Source organism: Anguilla rostrata, chromosome 6 (assembly GCF_018555375.3).
Source record: "Anguilla rostrata isolate EN2019 chromosome 6, ASM1855537v3, whole genome shotgun sequence".
Lineage (NCBI taxonomy): Eukaryota > Metazoa > Chordata > Actinopteri > Anguilliformes > Anguillidae > Anguilla > Anguilla rostrata.
Window position 1 is genome coordinate 13,146,624 of NC_057938.1, and position 25,589 is coordinate 13,172,212.

The window sequence follows — 25,589 nt, forward strand, 5'->3', positions numbered from 1 at the left end:
TTACTTGCCTTATTTACATTTGTTCTATTTGTATATCTTTGGTTAAATTACATCATCTTACATTCAAGAAATTCTCAAAATAAAGACTGAGAACAAAAACAACACATTCCATAGCTACTATTTTACATTTCCTCCATGTATAGTTCCTACAAAATTCTTCTTATGCTGAACTATGTATACAGAAACATGAGAACAAGCTTAATAAACAATATGTACAGTGTAGTCACACTACTCTCATTTCTAAAAAACAAAACCAACAAAACATTTTTTTCCTACAATAGTACATACGATAGAAATTTACGAATGTGTGTTGCAGGTGTGTGTGAGTGTGTACATATGTAACTTAGTGTGTGTGTGTGTGTGTGTGTGTGCGTGTGTGTGTGTATGTGTGTGAGCGACCAAGTCCTTGGTGCTTGCATACCAGGCAGCTAAGGGGTCAGCACCAGGGTACATTCAGAGGATCATCAGACCCTACACACCAGCCAGACCTCTCCGTTCTGCCACCTCTGGACGCTTGGCACCTCCCCCTCTTCGCGTCTGCACTTCCCGCTCCCGTCTGCTGTCTGTCCTGGCCCCTCGCTGGTGGAATGACCTCCCCGTGATGGTCAGAACAGCAGAGAATCTCACCACTTTCAAACGCAGACTGAAGACTCATCTCTTCAGGCTGCACCTCTCCCCACCCCTCCCTAGCCTATAGTTCAGCTCATTGTACCTAGCTAGGATAATTTGATTATGTTAGTGTATCTGGTAGGATTGTTTTTGTATGATTAGGTGTGATTCCAGTGCTAGTTTGTACTTTGTACTTGGTAGGATTCTTGCTGCTGAACAAGCTTACTCTACAGGGTTGGAGTCCTGATCGATGTGGTCACTTCTGGCACTACGATCCTTACTTCACTCTAGTGTTTCTTTTGCGCCTCTACATCTTGAAACCTATGCACTTGTTGTACGTCGCTCTGGATAAGAGCGTCTGCTAAATGCCTATAATGTAATGTAATGTAATGTAATGAGCGTGCATGTGAGTGTGGGTATGTGTTTGTGTGCATGCCTGTGTTTGCCTATGTGTAAGCCTATCCTTGTGAGTGTGCGTGTGTAAATGTATGTGTGTGTGTGTGTGTGGGACTATGGAGTCCAGTAGACACATTGGATTTCTACACAGGGCACTCCAGTAGGGTGCGGTGGATCTCCTGGAAGGATGGCCGCTCCTTTACGCTGCGGTGCCAGCAACTCAACATCAGTCTGTACACTGAGTCAGGACAAATTGCTGGCTGCGGCAGGTAGATCTGGAAGGACACGTTAGACACACACTGGTTGGACTACTGTGATTAGTCGCTACAGCCAATACAACCTCAAGACCAGGAATTACTTTCCAGGGAATCCAATTTTACAGAATAATTTTTCTGCATACCTGCCGACTCTGGTCGCGGAAGAACTCGCCGGTATTCTCAATGACCTGCTCATCAGAGAGCTGGGAATATGGCTGCTCCTTGCAGAAGGTCAGGGTCTCCCACAGAGTCACACCGAATGCCCACACATCACTGGCTGTGGTGAACTTTCCCTGTGACATGAAGCCAACAGACCCCTGTTATCACTATAGTCACATAGTCTCAGACCTGAACACCCGAACCTGCCATAACCGTAACAGGTAAACCAAATATATAACTAACAATGCTGTGTATGTGCAGTGCTCAATCTGACTGATATGAATGTCAATGGAAACTGTTAAATACAGCAACGATTATACACAGCACATTGTGTTAATTTTGAGTGTGTTTCTTGCAACCCACCTCAGCTTTTTTCATTGACCCTCCAGTGGGTCCCAATCCAGAGGACACAAAGTGAACAAAATATTATTGATTTGGAACATGGATGACAGGCAAGTGCAATGTCACTGAGTACAGTTCTCTTCCAGAAATGCCTCACTATCAAATGCATAATGTATAAAAATATATCCTATATGCTTAATGCCTGAAAGCAAGAAGAAAATAATTTGGAACAATTTAACCCCTTTTTGGTCCCCCAAATTGGTACAATTGGTACTCTTAAGTAACCACAGTGCCAGCTGCACCCATGCATAGTCCTCAAGCTAATTCACTTATCCATAAGACAATCTACAAGTAGAATAAAAAAAAAGCCTTTGGTTGGTTGGTTGGTTGGTTGGTACAGAAGCTTGTGTTTGTTGGTGTGAATGCATATCCATCAATCCTCTTTGAAAGCCCTGGATAAAGGCTTTAAAGGCTTTAAATAATGTTAGTGTAACATGGCAACATAACGCTAAGTTTGGTCAAGATGGTGTCTCGGCAGTGAATATGTCTGGAGCACATGCACCCTAGATGCTGGTTTGTGGTGGGGCTGAGTGTGGGACGGGGGCAGAGCCTCCGTGGCTCCTCACCAGCAGGATGCTTTCCCAGGACATCCACCGAATGGGCAGGACAGCTCGGCCCTGGATGCGGTAGTAGTCGCTGCTGTACAGGTTGCGGCTCATGCCGAAGTCAGCGATCTTGATAGTGTAGTTCTTCCCCACCAGGCAGTTGCGTGTGGCCAGGTCACGGTGCACAAAGTTGAGGGAGGACAGGTACTTCATTCCGGAGGCAATCTGTGTAGCCATGTACTGCAAGTTACTGTAGCTGGATCACAGAAAAGACACAAGCACACAGACAGACAGACACACAGACACACACACACACAAACAGAGAGGAATAATAAGGTTTAAACAACTTTGGAATGTTTCAATTTCATATGTAGGCATCACTAATGGGGGTAATACTTAACCCCCTCAAGAGGTTTTTAACCAGTAATACCTATCAATGGACCAGCCAGCATGTATATATTATGGAAAGGAAAGCACTTTGAGTGTTGACATAATATGCAAATCTATGTAAAAACAATTCTGCATAGTTTCACTCTCATTATCTCTTAACAGCATTTTTACCTGTCAGTGCATACATGTCAGTAAGAATTCAGAAAGCAGAGTTAGTGGAATACCTGACAGTGGGCGTGTCACCCGACAGGGCTGCCTGGTCACCTGGCCCATGGCGGGACAGGAACTGGTTGAGGTCGCCATTCTCCATGTATTCTGTGATCATGCAAAGCGGGTCGCTGTTCATGCACACCGCCAACAGACGGATAATGTTGGGGTCCTTCAGCCGAGACATGATCTTAATCTCCTTCAGGAAATCGTTCCTGGAGATGAAGGTGGGGAAGGAGATGAAGAAGGAAAGGAAGAGTGGGAGGAAGGAGTTCACAAAAAAGCCACAGGTTGAACAATATTGCTTAGAGGAACCATAATGCTCAGTGAGTGTGTGATAAAACTTATATTAGGACTCCGTCAGCACTGCTTGTTGGCTCCTTCACCTTGCGCTCTTGTTGGCGTCTTCTCTCAGCATCTTCACAGCCACAAGGATGGGCAGGTCCTCGCTGATGTCAAAAGAGAAATCTTTGTCCATGAAGTCCTGCATCCCCTCAGCCTCACACAGGTGCACCTACAGTAACACAGCAAAAAAAAATGTTAGGAAAAATTACCCTCTTGCTACATTTATTAATTATAACCAAGCAAGTGTATATGAAAATGTATGGCATACTGGGCCTTTGTGGACAAGTCACAAGGTCTGAAAGCAATATTTTCTGAAGCAAACTTTATGTGAGTGTGCATGTTTGACCTCTGTATTATTGAGGGAAGATTATGTTGCACTAGTTTAAAAAAAAAAAAAGAAAAGTTTTATTTGAAGGCCGGCAGGAGGCAATGAGCTCCTGGGAATGTTAAACCCTGAGAACAGGTTATTTGCTCTACTCCAGGTGTATTTTAAATTATGAATTCCTCTCATATTCTTTCCATCTCTATGGTTACAGGGGTCAAGAGTGACTAGGCCACTGACCTCTCCAAACTGGCCTTCCCCCAGTTTCTCCTTGAACATGAGCAGTTTCCGTGGGAACTCTCCCACGGCGACGTCTTTGCCGGACAGCAGGTCCATGGTGAGGGCGGGGACAGAGTAAGTGTTGCTTCCTGTCACGCCCTGTAGATTAACAATGTCTGCCTCAGCGTAGTGAGGGACTCCGTCCTGACTGGTGGCTTGAGCTGTTTTAGATACCCCGCTCGCCCCTGCTGCAGTACACACACACACACACACACAAATACAATGTCACACACAAACATAGACACACATGCACACACAAGCAGCAATACATTTATTGTTTTCATTATACATATAGAAACAACAGACAATTGCACACTTATTAGTACTTGATAAATTTTATAATTGCATTTACAATAAATTATTTGTGTTTAGTCCAACATTAATAAATAAGTAAATGTGTTATTAAGAAGCAATCCAGACATCTGGAGTTTTCTGGAGACATCACAAAATTACAGTGATGTATATTGGTCTGGAGTTAAAATGCATGAACGTGATTGAATCCAGACCTTTCCTTTTCAACTGCTCTAAATTAGGATACTGTCTGACACCCTCAGACCTTGGAATCCTGGTCTTTAGCTCAGCAAGCCAATCATATCTCTCATTGTGACATATGGACAAAAATTGCTGTGCACTTTGAAACCCACAGCAGACCTACCCCTGTCACACATGTTCCAGACATCCTAGCCAATTCTGGAGGTCTGCTATAATTTCATCTCTCCCAATTAGATGCCACCTGAGCCTCTCTCAGCCCACTCACCAGCTTCCTCCATGGACTGGGAGAGCTCTGGGAGTTTGCGGATGAGGCGGGATGGCTCCTGGTAGTCGGGCCCCAGGGGGAAGATCCTCTCGTAGGTGGAACTGGACTCCTGCTCACTGGGGGATGTGGAGGAATTTTGGTGGCTGTAGAGAAACGTCTCACTCTGCATGGACAGGCTGGTGGTCAGCTCATCATCAAGCATCCGCCGAGAGGCCTGGGGGAAAGAATGGTCAATGAACAGGTACACATGCAGCGGGACTCCTCAAGACAATGTGCTGCTCTTGCACACCATATTAGGGCAAACCAGAGCAATGACACTGCTGACACCACACACAATCTATACAAAACAGATGCATTCCTTCCATCATCTGTACCACCATATTCTAGAAGCTTCTAGTCAGATATTTTAGTACTGCTTGTGTTGCTATACAAGCTCTGGGTTTTCTGTCTTTAATCATACCATTTTCATGATTATACTTTCAGAACTTTCAGTTTCAAGAATATGTAGTTGATCATCTGTCTAGTATGGAATCAATCCATACTATTACAGTAGAATTGGGAGTTTGCATTTGTAAAGTCAATATTCCCTGAAATGGTTTTAATTCACAGTGTAGTGAGGAAAAAAGTACTACCGCAGGCCATTAGCCTCAGCCATTCAGCTTTACAGGACACATACTGTACCCTAGTAAGTACAAATCCTCACCTTCTCAAGCATCTTTTGCCAGACCTGCCGCCACAACATGATGACTATTATCGCCATGAGGATGGCAATGATGGCCACCAAGCAGCCAACAAGAATCCGGGTATTACTATCATCCACTTTGTGGGTTGGGTCATCCGCTGAAGAAAAAGTTGAGAGAAAGAAAGTAGCTTGGATGTGCTTGGAGGAAGATATCCACCCAGAGACGAAAGTATGTGATGAAGCTAAATGAGATAATGGACAAACCTGGTTGGATAATGCCGGGAAGCGCAGTTTTTCGTGGTACCAGTGTGGTGTTGTACATTGCAGTGTCTGAAAGAGTCACAAGTTTGGGGGACACATAAGAGAGAAGGTAAATGCAAGAGAGTCCACAAGACCAAGGGTAAACAAAGCCCATTTTAAGATGTCTTGTACATTACAGCAAGGGTTTCCAAAATGGGGCCTGGGGCCCACTGGGGATCAAATGACCATATAGCTTGAGGGTTCTCAGCAAAATGTAAAAGATTTGTGCTCATAGTGATAGCACACAACAGATTCAAACCGGCTAGAATACTTGTGACATCACATCCATTTATCTAGCATAACTTACAAAGAAAAGTACATAAGTTCCTTCAATTAAAAGCTAGTGAGAGTGCATGTACCAGAATCAGCTTCACTCTTAGCATAGTCAACTACCTAAGTGACTTTGAGCGTGTTTTGTTGTGGGAAACATAAGGTAACCACGCAAATGTGGAGAACCCTCAGACCTGATTGGAAGGTGATCTCGCTGAACATCATCCAGGCGTCAGCAAAGAAGTACTGGCACTTGATGGCGCTGGCCATGCGGTTGTGGAGGGGGACAGTGATGAAGCGGGCACTCGGGTTGACGTCGTCCATCACCGGGCTGAAGAGCACGGGGTTGGGCTCCCAGTCTGACATTGAGCGGAAGTAGCAGACCACCTGGCGGAATGTCTTCACCCTCTTTGTGAACATATTGTTGCAGTGCACCTGTGCAGCAGCATCGCAATGGGAAATGAAAGATATCTCAAGGCCTCGCTTGTTATAAGAACAATTACTAAACTCATTTCTATGCCGAGTGATCGGCAAATACATAACTTTTAAAAATCATGCTTAAAATCAACTATTTCCATTCTAAATGCTAAATGTCAACAGCAGTAAAGCAATAATTATTTTGATGTAACGTTTAATTTGGGAAACAGTGAATATCAGTGCTGCAAAGTTATTATTTCATACATGCAAAAATAATATTGACATGTTTCTGACGTAAATAAGATTATCAAGTATACCTTGAACAAAAACTTCTACTGGTTTAATGATTTTCTACTGTCTGTATGCCCTGCTGCACACACACAAAAAAAAAAACACAAGCATCCAAGCTTGTGTACCTTCATGGTGGTGAAGTTGCGGACTCGGTCAAACTCAAACACCATCTCTACGTGTTGGAAGCTCTCGTTGTTCCAGCCCACGTAGTCATAACCGGGCCAGACGTTGTAAATATGGCTGTGGCTGAAGTCGTCCAGGCCGCTCATGCCATCCGTAAGCTGACCCAGGCCCTCTGTCATCCTGCTGTGTTAGGGTTAGGGTTAGGGTGTTAAATACAAGGACCAGCAGACCAGCACTGAATGCTCTCTTGATGTAAAATTTCTGTACAGTACATGTGACAAAAGCTGCAAGAAATGGGGTTACTGACATGCTGTCAGTTCATGTGGAGGAATAATAGAATCTGACAATTAATTAAGCCTTTAATTAGGTAAAAGAAAATAATGCAATTTGATAATACTTTCAGAATATTAATTTGGAGAAAATTTAGTTAATTAGAAACATTACAAACATATTAATAGTAGAAGCAATAGCTGTAATTCTTTCATAACTTATACAGGCACAGACCAAGGACAGATGATATATGCAGACAGGTGATCCTAAACTTGAAATTGGGTAGTCATTTTTATTTGAAAAATGTTTTTCTGTCAGGATGTTCAGTGACCACTAGATGGCAGTGCTCTCTTTTGGCATCATCCTTTTGGCACTCACTTTTGTTGGCAAGGCAGACTTCCTGTTCACCTTCTCATGAACTTGATATTTTGGGTTTGGTTTTAAAGTACATGCTATTTTCTGAGGTTTTGCATTTTTTTTTTGCATGAAGCTAAACATATTGTTAGGAGCACAATGTTTTTATTTTCATGTGCTGAGCAGGCTTATGATAGAGGTTCATGAAACCCTAAGCAGCTTGTGACTGTCTATTTGTTTATTTGTTTGTCATAGATCCGAAGGCAGTTGTGACACCTTTATCTTAAGACAAAATTTAAAAAAAAAACAATTTTCCAAATAAGTGCATTATTCTTATAGAATAGACTATTGGTATCCTTTGTAAAACGTTACCCTGATTAATTACATTTCTCCTGCCTTCAAATTTAGGAGATAGTTGTGTTGCAATTTGCTTGTGAAGTTTTCCAAAATCCACTGCCTATAAGCGACTTACCAGCAGATTTACCTATAACCTATTAAAACCCTCAATTTAAAACCCTCAGTTGGCTCCCATCCATTATCCCTCCATATCCTGCGCAGTTAATATTCCAGAAACCAAAAATCTTGCAATCCGGAAACCTTGGTAAATGATATAGACCCCCCCCCCCCCAGTACCCATAGCCTACACATTTGAAGGTGTAGCTCGAGGTGAGGAGGCGTGACGCACCTGTAGCCCACGGCCCCGTCGTACACCGAGTCGTTCAGGTGAAAAGCCAAGCCATGAAGGGTCAGATGCTCCCCTACTGGCGCATTGTAAGACACCAGGCCATCTAAGAGAAACAGAAGGGCGGTGAGATGTACGCACATCAAGCATAGTTAAGTTAGCATACTGCTGTTGCTCCACAAATGTGAAGATTTTATAGCAAGGGAAAATAAGAGAACCTTTCGGCCATGTTAATCTTTGTCAAACATGGTAGGAAATGTCCTGTTTGCTTCGCCAATACTCCTGGCCCAGTTGGCAGGGGCACAGTCCGGATTCGGTAGTGGGCTCTGTGACACAGACTAGTGCCTTAGCTGGATGTGTCACCCAAGGAGTCTGGTTTTAGGTGTTTACACAAGACCCCCTTCGCAGATAAAATGGATTGTTTTCAAAGATTGTCCTCCGACCGTTTTGGGAGGCAGCACAGTGCGCCATCTCACCTAGCCACTCGCAGCCGTAGAGCTCCACCCTCATGCAGACATTGGAAGAGTGGTCCGTCACGGGCATGAAGCGGACAAAGCGGGCGATGATGGGCGGCTCCAGGTCTTTCAGCACGATGTCATAGGCATTCTTATTTCCCTCTATAACCTGTGGGCAGGGAGGCGGTGCCACCTGTGAATCACTAGACATTCAGCAATAAATCAGTGGTACACGCTAAAAGAGCTGGGTGGGAACTCTGTCTTTGTGAAAGTGCTTTTGATGAATTCATTTAGATTCGTTAATTTTTGTTTCTATGTCACCATGGCTCACCTGGCAGAAGTCCATTGCTTACAGTTTAAATTAAGTGGATCTTCATAATGGTACATATTTTAGGAAAAACATAATAAAAAAAAATATCTGAATGTGAATGCGGGGGGAAAACAATGGGAAGCAACATACACACTCCAAGTCAAGGCTGTTGCCAGGCAGGCGTCCAAATGCTTTAATTAAGACAGGGCCAGGGTGTCACGCCCGACTCCCGCTCACCTCCCTGCTGTAGCGGTTCCTCCAGGAAACCCAGCGGCTGCCGTCGCGGCTGTACTTGATCTTGTACATCCTGGCGAACTCCTTGCCGATGCCCCCGGCGTGCCGGCCCTGGGTGCCCACCAGCGTGATGAAGTGCAGCGAGCGCAGGTCCACCTGCAGGAACTCCTTGGCGCTGTCGGGCTCCACCGACGAGTTCGGACACCACGCCCCGTCCCCGTCTTCCGACTCCAGCCTGGAGAGAGAGGGGGAGGGAGGGGGCAAGGCGGGGCAAGAAGGGACTGTGTGTGACTGCTTCGACATTGAGACGTGTTCCTCTGCAGAGCGACGTGGGGAAGGGAAGCCTAAACTTAAGTAAACCTTCCTGGTGGCCTCCTTGTGCTAAACAACATCAAAAAGGGCCACGGTACGTGTGGTTTTGGCGCAAGTGTGTGATCGTGCTCGTGTGTTTCACGCAGGTTTGTGTGGAAGTGTATATGTGTGTGTGTGTATTGTGAATGTGAATGAACATACCTGCCGTATCTCCCTGCAGTAGACTCAGACCACTGACTGGAAGCATAGATGTCCTCATCCTCAATCTGCCCACCGGTCATTCCCAGGGGGTAGCGACACACACCTGTGACGCCACACACATCGTGTCAAGCTGAATCAAATAGGTGAATTTGTTCACTAAGTGTGACGGAAAAGGTAAAAATTCAAAATAATTTAAGGGATAAGATTCTGCTTTTCAAAAATCTATAATGAGGCTGCTAGTGACTCATACTGCTAAGACACTATGTTCCAGTGCGTGGGTGGGCCCCACGGTCTGGTACTGAAACCTGATAGTGGTTAAGCTGAATGGGCCTGGCAGCAGGGTGGTACATAATTCCCCATAGTGTCACCCAGGGAAGGATGGTTTCGGTTAGCGGGACTTTCTGGGTCCCAAGCCAACAACCTTCTCTGACTTCCATGAAACGTTTGCCTGAGATGCAATGACTGGGCAGCTTTGCTGGAAGACTGCAGAGTGAAAAGAAAAGGGAGCTGACAGCACACTTTTAGGAACAGTTTACATGAGCTTGCCTGCCTGTGGCCTCCTGAATTTACAGAGAATGTTGCTGTGGAATTATGAAATAAGCCATCAAAATCACAAAACTGGGGTTGAAAATTGAATCCAAAAATCTCTCAACCCTTTGTGTGCAATTTATTCATTGCAAGATGGTTTTCGTGACTTGCTTACCCAATAAGTGCCAGTACATAAACCGCTCAAAAGTCCAAACAAAGATTTAAATTATTTTTATCTTTTAAACATTCACTGAACTGGCAAATCCCATTAAGATATAGAATCTCTTTTGCGGGGAAGATCTGGCACAGAGGGCGGCACAATAAATCAATGCAATACTTATACAAAAACAGAGATTGATGATACATGCTTAAAAAAAGTTAAAACATATGATACACTTCCAATATTGCTTCCTGAATTCTTGATATAAAGACATTCAATGCATTAAGCTCTCAGGGTGTTTTTGAAGGTTATTCGAGGACCAATCCTTCCTAGTCAGTTCTTGCTCTTAGTACATGAAATGTAAACAAGGAGATGAAGAAAGTGGAGATTATGAGAACCATTATTTAAAGCTTTTAGTATACGAATATATGAAGGTTGAGTACAGAGTACAGCTTTGTAAATTCTAAAAGATGGCAGTCTAGTAACCCATTTCACGTAAGAGGAGAACATAGCATTTACAGTTTTAAATGCGGGGGTTGGGGGAGCTGTCAACAGTTCTCTCTGTTGTCAGAACGTGGTTTGCTCTCTGACAGAGGGCCAGGGGGCACTGTTTCTCTGTCACTGCCAGTCCAAACACCACTTGAGCTGCCAGACAAGGAGGGCAATAAATATTGGTCAGAGAATATAAGAAACTTGTGTGTGGTCTGCTAATGGTTCAGATTATGCAGAGCCCCGCCCCCACTCGAGTCCAGGCAAGCCTCTGCAGGGTGTGGTACCAGTCAAGGACTTCACTACTAAATCATACAATTTACAAATGCCATATTAGATTTACACCATGGATAAAAGTATTTCAGGGCATAAATATAAAAAAATCGGTGCCCAATTCCAATGTGAAGATCAATGTGCTGTACTCAGTATGTGCTGCATGTCACAACTGTGACTGGTAATTTCCACTGTTTACATGTGCAAAACATCTGAAAGGAGCCAGGCAGCAAGGAGGCACGAAATGGCAGCCCACACAAAATTCCCTCCCTTTGGAAATGTATGAATAACCTGTTTAAGTTTAAAATCCAAATGACAGGGAGTGTACTTTAAGCCAAAAAACAAAAAAATCCTGCAGAGATTACATAGCATATCATTTAAACTTTCATAAATATGATGGAACGCATGTGTTATAAGACATATTCTAAAATAACACAGGAAGCACTACGTTATAAGACATTCTAAAATAACACACTCTATGCTGTTTATTGCAGATACTGAATGAGAAAAAATCATAAAGGACAGCAATGTATACGCTATATAGACAAAACATTTCTCACATTTGAAATGAAATATTTGACAATTTTAGAAATATACCCACTAATAAATTGGGGGTGAATGTTATGTTGGTACACTTGCACACACACACACATACATACACACACACGCACACGAGTGGCACAGCAAAGAGCCTCAGGTCAGCAGGCAGAGCTGCCTTATTGCACAATAGGCACAATATGAACATTCTATTATTCATGGCATGCATAGATGCATAGCTATGTCTGATAAACTATAATGTGGTTTATGAGGGTAAATAATCATTCAAAGTATGAAAAGCATGTAATTAAGAAAAATTAACAGCTTGTAAAAATTCTGGGATCACAATTGTGATTGGAACGGAATCCAACAAACACAGGGGGGCCCCAGGACTGAGTTTGGGCATCGCTGTTCTAGCAATGGTAACGAAGATGGCAGCGGACTTTTTCCCAGTCATTTTTTCTGTGCTTTTTTTCTTCTCTTTTCAACATTCGCATAAAAAGTCAAGATGGGAAAACCACTGCAGGTTCCTCTTAGCAGTCATGACCCGAACAACCGCACATGTTCTGTCAACAGAATATCCATATTCTGTCAACAAAATAAATAAATAAATAAATAAGTGTATGCTTAGTCAACCGTAAAGCAAAGGCATTGTGGTTTGGCATGGCTTTTTGTGTTTTGTTGATGTTTCTGGGAACTAATAGGACAGCAATTGCTGAGATCAGTAATATTACAGTTTTTTTAACACTGTGAATCAGAAAATTGGACAACTTCCATTTGGCTGGTGTATTTTGTATTTTATAATATCTGGTGCTTACCTTTTAACCATTTAGAAAAAACCTCATTAAAAAATAGAAAAGGGAGTCTGGAAAATAAAAATGGCAGTTGGAAAAAAGTCATTCGGAAAATTATGAAATGAAAAAAGCCATTCGGAAATGCAACGTTATTTTACATTGTACAAATATACCCTACATGAGTGGTGTGAACTATTTAGCCTAATTATTTCAAAATAAAATAAAGTATTTATCTAATTATTTACCTATTTTTTTTAATACATACACACACACACTTGCAGTCATGCGTGTGCGTGCACACACATGCATAATTTCATATTTATTTATATATTTATTTCATTTTGGCACATTTAGTCCTCCATAGCTTGCATACAGAACTCTAACATCCAACAAAGTAAAACTGATGGCAAAATTCCAGCTTCAGTCACATTTATAAGGAGACAGAAATGGAAACCGATCTAAAATAACCATAATCATACAAGGCAATACAAAGTGTATTTTATATAGCCTATTCAGTGAACTTCAGTTTGACAAGGTACTGGATCATATGTCGCCCACACACGATAGCTGGGATAAGGAAACTGTGAGTTTAACAGACTGGATTTTGTGAAAATAAATGATTCGGCAGAGCCAATATGGCTGCTTCTGACCACTTCCTGCACAGCCCACGGGCAAAAATACATCCAGATGTTTTCCTTCCATCTTTCTCTCCTTGGAAATAACACAGCAAGACTTTCTGGTTTATTAAAACAACTATCAATTTTGCATTCTGTCAACAATCTAAAAATATAACAAAAAAAAGGGCGGGCAAATCTCAGGTTTGTACAATGTAGCGGTGGCTAAATTAACCCCTTCTCCTAAGAGGCTTGTGCACATGCTGACGGAGTGGTGGGAACCCTAAGTCCCTGCTCTTTCTCATTTTCCAACGTCTCTTTTTCCATGCCTCTTGCCTGTGAAAGGATTGGTTGTCCCGTGGCACTTCCTGTCTAACCAATGCCTCCAACCCTCGCACATCTTGATGTCAGTCACTCAATATAATCACTCAATGCGCTGGATTCAAATGGTAGCTCGTCTTGGTTCTGCTCGCTGCACTTTGTATTATAATCATTTTCAAAAGAAACGGAGACATTTGGATCAGCACAGTAACGGGGAACTTTAATCGAGTAATAAGTTGGCTTGCAGGAGGCGAAGGATCCTGTCTGCTTAATCCAGCCCTGCATATTTTCCTGTCACTGGAAAAAGTGATGGCGAGACTGCCCTGTTATGAAACTACGTGCGATGTACACCCTTGCAGTTACAGGGATTGGAACATACATCCCTGCAGTAATGTTTATGAACTTGAACCATGCTTAAATGGACAAACACAATGGATTGTGAATTGTGTCTAGTGGGAAAATGAAATACAGTAGGCCCAGCCTGGATGACCATATACACAGTCAGAAAGTTTGACACACCTTAACCACATACTCCCAGGCACTCAGACTGTACAATCAACGGTGAGCATCTGGTTTGGAGGATATACTCACAAGTTCAAAAAACCTCACATTGTATGCAAAAGTGATGATATTTACTGAGGGCGTCAAACAATACAATTATGCTTTTCCAGGTTATGACTGGATTTGAGGGTTTTCTGCAGCCAAAAATATAATCTATTATGATAAATTGATAAGTTGTGAGTTTTTGACAAGCGACAGTAACATCTGTAGACCAGGCAGACATTGACAGACCAAGGGTTACACATTAATTTGTGAATATGACTGTAGTATATATAAATTCATGACAGAAATTTCTTCTTGGAAAACAGAAGACTTTACAACAAAATCTGATATTGTTAAACCAAAGTTTGTCATTTTGTGCGTGAGTAAAGACATGTTACAATGAAATGTATGTATGTAGAGGAGCTCAGAAGGTGACATCATCCCCTTGAGATTTTCTATTTAGCTGACCAAGCTAACCATGCCTGCCTTAAAATCAACAGCAGTTCAGTCAATGAGAAGACGTGGGAGATGAATGTGAGTTTGAATTTTAGGAGTTTAATGAATATTTATCTAAGGAGCACAGAGTGAATACAGGGTTCTTGTCAGGAAAATCTTTTGTTTTCAAAGTGTAATTACAGTGTGTGTACCAGTTTAAAACACTGAGCAGGCCCAAACAAACCGAGAGCTAGTAGATTTGCTGTCTTTAGCATGCAGTAGCAAACTGGTATGAGTTGCAAACTTCTTTGCTAAGGACGTAATTCATACTTTCACATATGGGAATGAAACACTTGCACACATTCATGAAACACTTTCACTATTCTTAACTGTCAGAAATGCTTACACGTGTGTGCGAGGTGCCACTAGGGACTTAATTCATACTGTATCTTGCATGAACTACTTAGAAAAACACATAGTACTGTGAAAGCTTTTCATAGCAGTGGCAGGTAAAGTATGGATTAAGTCCCAAGTGGGCCTGTTAAATGTGTGTGTGTGTGTGTGTGTGTGTGTGTGTGCTTGTATATGTATGTGAGTTCTGAATAATATGTACACGTATTTCAAATGATCGTGTGGGGGATTTTAAGGTAGTATGTATGTAAAGCATAAATCAAGTTCCTTGTGGTTCATCATTAGCCAGCGCCTCAGTCCAAAACCATGGTGACATGCTAATGAAATGCTAATTGCCTAACTATAAAACTTTTATGGCTGGAAGAAGAGTGTGCATCCTCCTGTGTTCCACCATATCTGGCTCCCCAAATCCCTCATAATGCTGTGTTCTCATTATGTCAGCCCTGTAACTTGTGTTTAAAATCACCTGAGGGAAATCATCAAGCAATGTAAGATTGTAGCCCCGGCCTTCAAAAAGTCAGGATTGTTACAGGGTTAAATATAGTCCCCAACGACTGTGAAATCTGACATGAAATTTCTTAAGAAAACCTGTGGGTTATTTCCCTAGGGTGCTAGACCAGGGCTATAACTGAAATGCCACGTTAATCTGGAAGCCATAGTTTAAAATTACGCTCCGCACAGCTGCTATAAAATGCCAGAGCTGTAAAAAAGGATCTTAAAAACACTTCACTTCATATACTGCCTGCTCTACCTCCTTTCCTTATTTTGTTAAATTTAGCAGCTCTGTAGCAATATCAGAAGTATTGAATTTTCTATGGTTAGCAAGGATGCTTTAAAGAAATAAATGAAAACTCAGAGCACCATTATAGATACAGTATTTTGGCACCTTTATTGGTGTGACGTGGTGCAAGACTGTAAAGCTTGCGGCTGTGTAGTGTTAAAAATGTGGTGCTAAACTTGGTTGCGCTTTCCAAACAGAAAGAGTGAGATTTTGATCTTGTCTGCTAACAACAGCACAAATTCTTAATGCAGAAGTAAATGATTGCAACACTTTTGCGAATTCATGTTTGGATTTTATGATTTTACAAAGAGGTATAAATATGTCTTTGTCATTTGTGCACACTACGAAGTGTGTGCAGAATGACCATGCCCTCTAATAATAATTGGGAAAACATTTTGCTGGTCAAATCATTATCTTAGTGCAAGGGCTCAACTGGGGACATGTCATGTGTCACTTACTTGGATTGACCTGTGACATCACTGCTCCAGTCAGGAAGAGCAAAGTCGTCAGGAGGAAGCAGATCTTCTGCAGACGTGCCATCTCCAGAGGAGACAGAATCTTCAGTCCTATGACATAAAAGCATCAACTCATTGAGACATTGCAACACAACCTGCCCAAAGGCCAGGTTAACAAAACATTTATTTGAAGCTTTAATATGAGCAAAACAATTATTTTATGAAATAAAGAGCATATTTATTCCACTAACCTTGCTTAGTGGCCTTTATATGGTTTAAAAATGAGAGAGCCATTGCTTTTGAGAAGCCGGTAAATAGAGCTGTCAATGCATTTGTATTTTTGGGGGGTTCTGACCTGAGACCACTGAAAACTATGTGAAAACTAAACTCGTATTTGCATGCATAAAAGATAATTAGATATATTTAGTTTGGCCCTCATGATAGTATGTTCTCATGTTATACCATGTTATGTTGACCCTGTAACTTACTGAACACAGAAACGTAAAATACTTTCATGTACATGCTATGATTCACCTGTTGTGGGTGTAGAGTTACACTGTACCTTCACTCACACATAAACTGAGGCATGTGCACTTCACTGATAAGCATTCTTTCCTGAAACCTGCTGCTATTTTATACCCAACAGTCCACATAGTACTACCGGAGAGCTACTGCTAATTGGTGGTGATATTTACTGTATATCCCACTGACAGCAAATGCCTGTGGGTGGCTGCTATACTAATTTACTGAATGCCACAAAAGCACATTCAGTCTATAAACATGCTGGTTGTGTGTTTGATTCCAAAAGAGCTATAACAATGGTTGTGTTCTTTCATACACATTTTCTTCAACTTTATTTTCATTGGCTTAGAAGAAAGCCCGAAACTATAGAAACGGCTGGCTATTAGGTATGAAATAATTTTGTTTCATTTTTGAATGGTGACCATACCTACCGCTTATACCCTCAGATACAGACACCTGTTCAGATCCTTGTTGCACCACAAACAAGCTGTCGGTACCCAGTTGTGAAATCAAAATCTGTAGTATGTGACCATTTTAATTAACTTAATTGCTTTTGTAAATAATGCATTAAATTCAGAACATAAGCACACACATGTTCTCGGAACACACACGCAAATTTGCAGCTGCTAATGTATAATGTAGCTGACCTACATGAAATAGCATGCAGTAGAATCATATAGTAGAAACAGAGACCCTTGGTGTGTTTAAGATCAGCTTTGGCATGCATCTGCAGAACTGCAGCCCTCTAGGGAGATCCGATCAAAAGTAACAAAAGAGGACAGTCTGCTGCCGGCCAGACATTACCTCAGTGAGGAGGACAGTGTGGCCTCTGCATGAACATGCTGCCTAAAACAGAACAACCACTGTAACAGCCAATAGTATTCCCTCAAATTACTGGCCTCAGCCGCAATGGCAGAAATACAGAAATTATGCTGAAAGTGTCCAACAGGTCTGTGAGAAAAAACCTTATGGAAAACTGCAAAACAAATGAGGATAAATCACGAATGTATTCAATGCATCCGCATAATTCACAATACAACAGCCTTGTTCAATTTTATTTTACCACATAGCGTTAGCTGTTTTTAAAAAATCATCTGAATCAGAACAAGTTAGAAACTTACCAAGGGTCTGTTTGTAAACAGTGTAATAGGTATCCATAGCAATTTGGAATCAAAAAGATGTTTCGAGTTGAATGGAATTCCATCTGCTTAATGATAGTACTCATACATCAGCGGAGTACTGACTGATTTCTCCCAGTGTTTGACAATGATTCATGAAAGCTTGCTCCCTTTCAAGTGAAAATAAATACTGGAGCATGGTTCCAAGACGGAACAGAGGTCTTGCATTTGCTAGAAAACTCTGTTGGATAGCTTTGCAGGTGTGGGAGGGGTTTTGTCTTGATCCCCAGCCAAACACAACTTCCTTTCCACAGTTCTTGCTGGAAGGAGTTTACAGATCCACATGTCCAACAATTTCATCTACAGTTACACAAATACACAGGTCTAAAATTAGTACAATCTAGTAAAAAACTGTAAAGCAGCCATTCATATGTGTATTAAACCTATATTGCCTTCAGATAATTGATTTGTGAGTTTGGGTAAATAAAAGTATCTGTTGTTTTTATTTTTCAATTGGCTGGAAGTTATATTTTTATTTCCACCATCTTACACCTTATTCCCCTCTCACCCTCACATTTCAAGTTAGAGTTCTATGTTTTGTCACTATGGAAAGAGTTTAGCTTTCATGAATCATGCTGAATCACGTGATTTACCAGGTGACACCATCTCAGGCCTTTTCAATTACAGTGCTTTGAGGTCAGTTAATCTAGTGCAGGTGTTCATAAACTAGTGTCCAGGGACTTCTGTAAAATTTGAAATGTCTTCCACTTTAGGATTATTTTGCTTACATCTCCAGTTTTTACTATTTACATATTTTAGACTTCCATATTAAAATGGCTTCTCTGGTCGACACACACTCGATAATAATTTGAACAGCAGAAGAACTTGGGTGAGATCATCCATAAATTGGGGGCACCTTGACCATCACTGACCTCACTCACATTTATTACCATCTGTGCTCTTGCAAGGAAACACATCCAAATGATATAAATGTGTGAAGTCTATTGGGAGCTGGCATGTTTTAAGGCAGATTGGCAATGAAATGTTAATGCAAATTTAATTCTCCTACTTCATAAAAAGAAATTGGACTATAGGTGGTGGTCAATTGAATTTTTTTTTTGTTTAAATGATTTATTGATGGTAAATGGTAAATGGACTGCATTTATATAGCGCTTTACAATTGATGCCTCTCATTCGCCAGAGCAGTTAGGGGTTAGGTGTCTTGCTCAAGGATACTTCAACATGCCCAGGGCGGGGTTTGAACCAGCAACCCTCCAACTGCCAGACAATCGGTCTTACCTCCTGAGCTATATCGCCCCATGAATTGCCCCCTTGATGAATTGACCTCTCACAGTTCAATGTCTTGCAACAGTAAAATTTAGATAGTTAAATAAAATTTAGCTTAGTTCTAATATAAAAACACATTTATTATATTGGTAGAATGATGGTGTAATGTGTTACTTATTTAATATCAACAGATTAAATGTGTTCAGTCTACAGTGCACCTGTTTGGTTCAGGCTAAAAATTTTTAACCACTGAACACTGTTCCAGCATGTTTTGGATATTGCCGTTATCTGCTTTAAATTCTGTTCTAAAGAGATACTGTGCGATAGCCATTTCCCCGTCACAGACTCCTACATTTCCTCATGAGCAAGAGGCAGAGTGAAGCACCTTCCTGCCTACCCTTGACAACCTCTGCTTCCCTGGAAGCCTTCTTTGTCCGGCAGTAGTGGAACCCTAATTCCTTCCATAAATGTGCACTGCTGGTCTGGGCTTCGGTCAGAAACCAGCTGCTTGCTATTGGTCCTCAGCAAATCTCCCATTATATAACACAAAAAAACATGGTGCAACATTTATGTTGAAAATTTACAATGGGGTATGATAGCTGAAAGGTTGGACTTAAAGCATTACCCAACCAGATGCTTAACGAACAAGGTAATCTCTTTCCACTTAAATATGCACATGGCTGTATTGTATGGGTCTGACTTACTAGAGAGATTTTTATATGTTGACTACATATTGTTGGCTGCTACTAATAAAATTTCTCTGGAAGTAATAATTATATTTAGTTGGTTCTTCAAAATCCTGTATCCACAGTTTCTCCCCTATACTCCAAAACCAAGATAAACTAGCGCTTTTGGAGAGTGGGACTAAACTCACCCTCCTGCAGGTTGGGGAAAAAAACATTTTGACTGGTGGCAAGGGGCCAAAAGAAATTACCTGCAACATTGGATTGGGCGGTAAAATCAATTCAGTTCAAATGATTAAAATGAACCGCAATGCACTTTGACCATGACTGTGCTTGTACAGTGTACACAAATATTAGGTTCTTTCTTTTGCACACAATGCCTTTGATGATTTTCAGTGACTTTAAATGCTCTTTAAGATGAAAAAGAAACTTGATTAAATTTGTTTCCAGATGTATCTTTAATTATTTTCCAAAAATGTGTAATGTCCAGTATTTCAGTACAGGCACACCATGCTGCCCTGGGCCATTCAGATATATTGCCTCTGCTCTTGCCTGTGGATGTAAATCAGATTCATCTCCCTATGCTGTTGTCCTTTAGATTTCATAGTTGGTGACTGTAGCATGGCCATCTGTTGGTTAAAAACTCCCAGGTGGGTTTTCGCTCTAAATTAGTCACAGCTGCTTCTGAAACCCCCTTTAGTTTCAGGAAGGCTGTGGTTTTTTCTTTACACCTCACAGTAATGGAATCTTAACTCTGGACAGGTGCGCCCATGAGTTTTCATTTATGCAGTCAATTACTGTGCACCCCATAACTTTCTCGCATCTCAGACTGTTTCTCATGGCAAGATCGTAGAAGGTGATTTATCTAGTTTTTAATTGAGCCTGGAGTATGTGTGCCTCTGGGAAGTTCTCTACCAACCATCTACCTGCTGACAGAGGATCAACCCTGAAGCACAGACAAGCTTACATTCACTTAAAATTCCAATCTGTTTAGGGAATGTGAGCTTGCCCTCCCCCCCCCAACATGGCGTACCCTCCATATAGGCAGCACCCTATATCGCATATGCCACCTATGCCTGAATTTGGCCCTGATTACACAGGCATTCACTGACTATTTCTGCACATGTTTGTGCAGACTTTAACAGGTACTACTTATAATAGTTAGCAGTAATCAGTTTGCATGGCAGACAAGTAACATTTTGCTAAACAAAACAAACACTGAAAACAGGCACTAAGAATCATTTGCTGGGACTGATGCTTTGCTACAGTATATATATGCATCAAATCGCTGTTCAGGAAAAAACACATGCTTATTCTAAAGCTCTTTGCTTCTTTCTTTTGAGTAGATGAGATTCTACTCTTGAACCTTTGAGGCCTTTCTTTCGAGGAACAACATAGATTAATGCCTCATCCACTAGCACCACTGCTACAAACTGATTGAATCCTCCCCCATCGCCGAGGTCCAGACCAGACTAGACCTGAGCCCTCAACCAGCAGTACAGGTGTTCCCAGGGGTGTATATAAGCATTGTAGAGGGTACATGACATCAGTGAAAACATATCTAAAGAGGCAGGGAAATGAGAGTACTGGAGTTCGAGCCAAGGTCTCAAAATCATACCAATGCAGAATACCCTTTGGACTTTGCCAAACAATGTGTCTGTATGCAACAATCTGAATGTCTGATTGCATACTACAATTTCAGTTTAGCAGTGAAAGCCATACTGGCTTCATCCCTCTCACTTAGGTCAATTGTATGGCCAGTTTTGCAGATCCCTGCAGAAGTGCCAGCCACAGTCCACACAGGTATGGTCAGGTTTCAATACCATGTGGCTAGTGCAATGCTTTAGCAGGATAAGCCGTGTGGCAGCCCACATCATTGCGCACGTGAATGATGGTTGGCTTAACATGTACAGTACCACACTGCTGCTGTTTACTGCCTCCAGCATTGAAAAGGTTTTTACAGGGCACATATGAAAAGTACCTTGACACTGATTTGAGTAGACTCACAAACGTCTTGGTTCTAAACGGATGCTAACCATTTGCAAACTGTTCTCTTCCCCCCCTTTTAGATTAATATTAATAGTCTTATCACTGGAATATCTTATTCTAATAGAGTGTCAGTTTTCCCCTATTTATGCCATAATACCAAATGTTGCTAAGCAACACAACGTTCTTCTTGTTTATGCTGCTGTTTCAATTAATAAAACCACAGAGCAAAGGCCTTTGATTAATTTCAAAGTTCCCACATTTTGATTTAAAGTGCAGGTCCATTTTTTTTATTCCTCCACTGTAGCATGTAATAGCTGTAATCCTCATGTTTTTGCTGGGGTGCACAGGCCAATAAAGATGGTTTGTTGATTGAAATGACATGGGGCATAAATAAGACAAGCAACAACAGTGCAGAAATCTGTTTCCATTCACTTTCCTGCCACTGGTAGCTACAACGGGTCCATGCTGGACACCTTAAAACTCTGTGTTAAACTTTCTTTATGAACTGAAGTGCAAGGTGCTTATTTTCCATCTCTGAAAGGAGTTTCTGTAATTCTAGACACACCAGATACACTGGTCTTTGCTTTTTAACATTAACCGTCCAATTTCCCTTTTGTTGACACCAAAACGTTCATACTTGATGCATCTTAAATTACGGGGCATAGCCAAGGACAATACAGCTGCACCGGATGTTCAGGAGCATGAGGAAGCCTGTTTTTAACTGGACACTACTGTAGTCAAGGTACAGGGAGGATGGAAGTAACAACGGTGCTGACCATATAAACTTATCTGGTTATTCTATATATTCTGCCAGCAACGGTTATGCTTAAACTCAACAGAAAACTTGCATCTGTTCATATTAAAAGAAAGGGAAATGCACCGAGCTATTAACAGAGATCTCTATTCATCCAGAATCATGAACTGAACATATAGAAGCAGGACTTAGAAAGTAAATATAAAAAATAGAATTTGGTTTTAGTCATTTTTAATGGAGTCTAATTTGTCAATGCTTAAGACTGCAAGCATATCTTTATAAACATCGTAAATCTAGAGAGCAGTTTCCCTAAAAATAAACAGTTATTTTGACATTATAGTTGTAACAGTAAAGTTATGTTATTAGTAAATGATGGATGTATATGATGCTGTATTACGTAGAAATGGGTAGTGTAGGCCTTGGAAAAAGACACACTGTCAATACAAGGAGCATTACTGTTTTTCGACATTCATTTAGTCAACGATACAAAAACGTGGGAAGCACATGTTTCCAGAATAATATGTGAGATTTAAACTTAAATAAAAATTCCACTTCTCCGATAGGTTCCTTAAAATTTTTGGATGCAAGTATTTTTGTTATTCAAAATATAAAAATCTTCATTTGGTTTCCATCACATATGTATGTATTTGTTTTCCATTTTCTCAGATATCCAAAAATAATTTTCATAATTTGGTACCCCCTTTCTCTTTCTCTCACACATATCATAAGGGAAAAAATTATATTGGACATTTTCTTCCCCCTTGACCACACAGATTACTATTGCATGCTTCAATAAGGAACATTCAATTGTAATTATTTTTAAGTGTGTTTCCTATAAAGTTTTTAACATGTAGCAGGTGATTAAACAGGAAAGTACATGTTAAAAAATGCATAAGATTTTAAAGGCAGTATGTTTAATATCCAGTTCCATTAATAACTGCAACTTTACTTGGAAGGATATTTTTCTTTGGTAGGATTGTATTTTCAGATTTTCTTTGAATTTTTGAATTGTAGTGATTATACAGCATCAATTATCCACATTGAGATTAGAAGCCCAGTGATATACAGTGGACTGTTTTTTCTTAATCACTTGTTGTTTTTAGTTACATAATATACCTTCAAAAAGGAAACCACAAGAGATTGTGTTGTACAACTATATTCTCCACTTCGTATATAAAGATATACATCTATAATTTTTTGTTTTATTTTAAAAACACATATAGCGAGGCCAACTGCTGAAACAAATTGTTCATGAACCAATCCAGGAAAAAGCGAAAACCATTCTTTACAGTTAAACTATGAGGAATTTCAAAATATATAGTTTCAATTTTTTGTTGTGAAGCACAGACCTGCGACAATTTGCACTAATGTGCTCACTATGCACATCTGCATCTGCAGCTAAAGCCTCTAATCATGTCTCAAGGTTCTCAGTTATCCTTTACTCTGGCCTGCCATGCAAACAGGGAAAAACAGAGGGAAAAATTAAAGACAGGGAGCTTCACAAAAAGACTGAAGCTAATAAAACCATTACCAACAAAAAAAGAATAAAAATTCTGTGCCACCTTTTTTGACTGAAAAACAAAAACAGTTTAGCGTTTTGTTTTTTCCAGGAAGAAAAGATAAAGCAAAATGCCACCTCACCAGCACTTTTTATGAGTTATGAGTACATAGCAAAGAATAATGATGTTAATAAAGCTTACCTTTCAAGTGCTGCTGTCCCTCAAACCATTTGCCCGGGTTAGATCGTAATCCGTGAGGTTGTGTCAGTGTGAGTGAGCTGGGTGATAAAGCCCCAAGCTTTTTCCTTCTGCTCTCTGTGGAAGAGAGGGCTGATGTAATACACTCCTGAAAAAGAAGGAGGAAAAAAGAACCCTTTACATTCTGAGGATTCCTGGGACGAGGCCAAAAGTTCCCAGAGTTCCACATGGCACAACATAAGGTTTCAATTAGGACAGGCTGAAGTGACCAATCGCAGTGGTTTTTCACTGGAGACTTTGTTTTCATTTTATTTGAAGACCTTCTTTAAAGACCATAATTCACAAGCAAAGGTGCTTATTGTGAAAATGAATGTTTAAGTCTTTTTGCTTTGGACCTTTTGCAATATGAATTTCTCTGTGCTTAAGGCGTCCACGTCCAAGTATTTGTTTGTTTCCTTTCTTAGTAAATGATAAATTCAAACACAATAAAGTTCACTCAGTCAGCACTGAAGCATTCATCTGTTATTGCCTTTACTCAGACAGGCCTTGAGCTTTTTAGTGTGTATATGGTAAGAATGCGATGTGAAATGTTTTGAGGAAGAAAAGGTCCATCAGAATCTTTATGGAAATAGAAGACACCAGGTCCTGACCCATGTGCTGACATCCATGGCTCCTCCTAGAAAAACACACCTGGATCCACAGCCACAGGAGGAAGAGTGCTACAGAAAGCTATTGTGCAATGTACGCAGACCTTTTTCATTTAAAGTACTGTAAAAACCTCTAAAATGATAACCCCTACATCAGCTGCCCAGTGGCTGAGAACAGTTAACTTCTATTCAACACACGCTACAGGCTGCAATACAGTGGATTATTTACACTAATAACTGGAAGCTTGTCTAACACATTATCACATATGTGATTATCTAAACTATATAACCAAAAGTTATACACTACACTTTATAACCTTAGTTCCAGTGAAGGCATATCTTAATGCAATGATATTCTAGATGATTTTGTGCTTCCAACATTGTGGCAATAAAACTATAAGGATGTCATTTAATATGCAGCAGTTACCCTCTCCCACTTTAAAAAGTGTATTCCACTGGAAAAACAGTAATTGCATATTTAATACAATTTCAATTGTTTATGTGTCTATGTGTGTGTTAGTTACCCAAGGTAAACGGTGTTCAACGCGTGGCATAATATGACATATATTCGCAAGGCATGTTTGGTTTAAATACTGCAGACTAAAAACACCTGGCCTGCCTGGTCTGCTCACAGCGTATTTGCTGGAAGGAGAGGCAACAGGCAGTCACATGTGCTAATTGCCCTTTATGCGCTGCGGTTGTGCACTCACTCACTCAGATAATTATATAGCCGCCTTCCCAGATGCACTGAGGCCCTCCTCAAACCAGCAGTGCACTGCACATGAATATTTATGTTCTCTAAAATGTTTGTCTGAAAGAGTTCAAATGCAAGGCTTTCTCACACAAAAGTCTACATTCTAACATAACAACTGTAAAATAGCAAAAAGGCATTACTGTGGTACAATATCCAAGACTTCAGCCAGCAGTGTTGCCTATGATGGCTAGCCAGGGGCGTAGCTAGGAATTCTGATCCCCCTGAAAG

At 40.8% G+C, this 25,589-nt stretch overlaps 1 protein-coding gene across 2 annotated transcripts; it reads right to left on the minus strand.

Moving 5' to 3' along the window:
• Positions 1-440: 440 nt before the first annotated feature.
• LOC135256584 (discoidin domain-containing receptor 2-like) lies at positions 441-24,096 on the minus strand. 2 transcript variants are annotated; one of them, XM_064338505.1, is made up of 17 exons: positions 23,964-24,096; positions 15,914-16,021; positions 9,570-9,672; positions 9,060-9,291; positions 8,534-8,681; positions 8,061-8,163; positions 6,754-6,931; positions 6,115-6,355; positions 5,615-5,680; positions 5,372-5,508; positions 4,669-4,882; positions 3,873-4,099; positions 3,352-3,479; positions 2,983-3,180; positions 2,390-2,624; positions 1,406-1,555; positions 441-1,280 (listed from the first exon to the last, which is right to left on the minus strand). In XM_064338505.1, exons 2-17 carry the CDS (start codon positions 15,993-15,995, stop codon positions 1,149-1,151), a joined length of 2,574 nt encoding a protein of 857 aa, XP_064194575.1. In that variant the 5' UTR covers positions 15,996-16,021; positions 23,964-24,096; the 3' UTR covers positions 441-1,148. The 2 variants fall into 2 exon arrangements, with proteins under 2 accessions (XP_064194575.1, XP_064194574.1); XM_064338504.1 differs by having other exon boundaries at positions 6,754-6,934.
• Between the last annotated feature and the right edge of the window lie 1,493 nt (positions 24,097-25,589).

Coding starts and splice junctions, on each gene's coding strand:
- LOC135256584 (XM_064338504.1), bottom strand. CDS start 15,995: ATGGCACGTCTGCAGAAGATCTGCTTCCTCCTGACGACTTTGCTCTTC. Junction 9,673..15,913: donor GATGTCACAGGTCAATCCAA/GTAAGTGACACA, acceptor GTGGCGTCACAG/GTGTGTGTCGCTACCCCCTG. Junction 4,883..5,371: donor GGCAAAAGATGCTTGAGAAG/GTGAGGATTTGT, acceptor TCTTTCCCCCAG/GCCTCTCGGCGGATGCTTGA.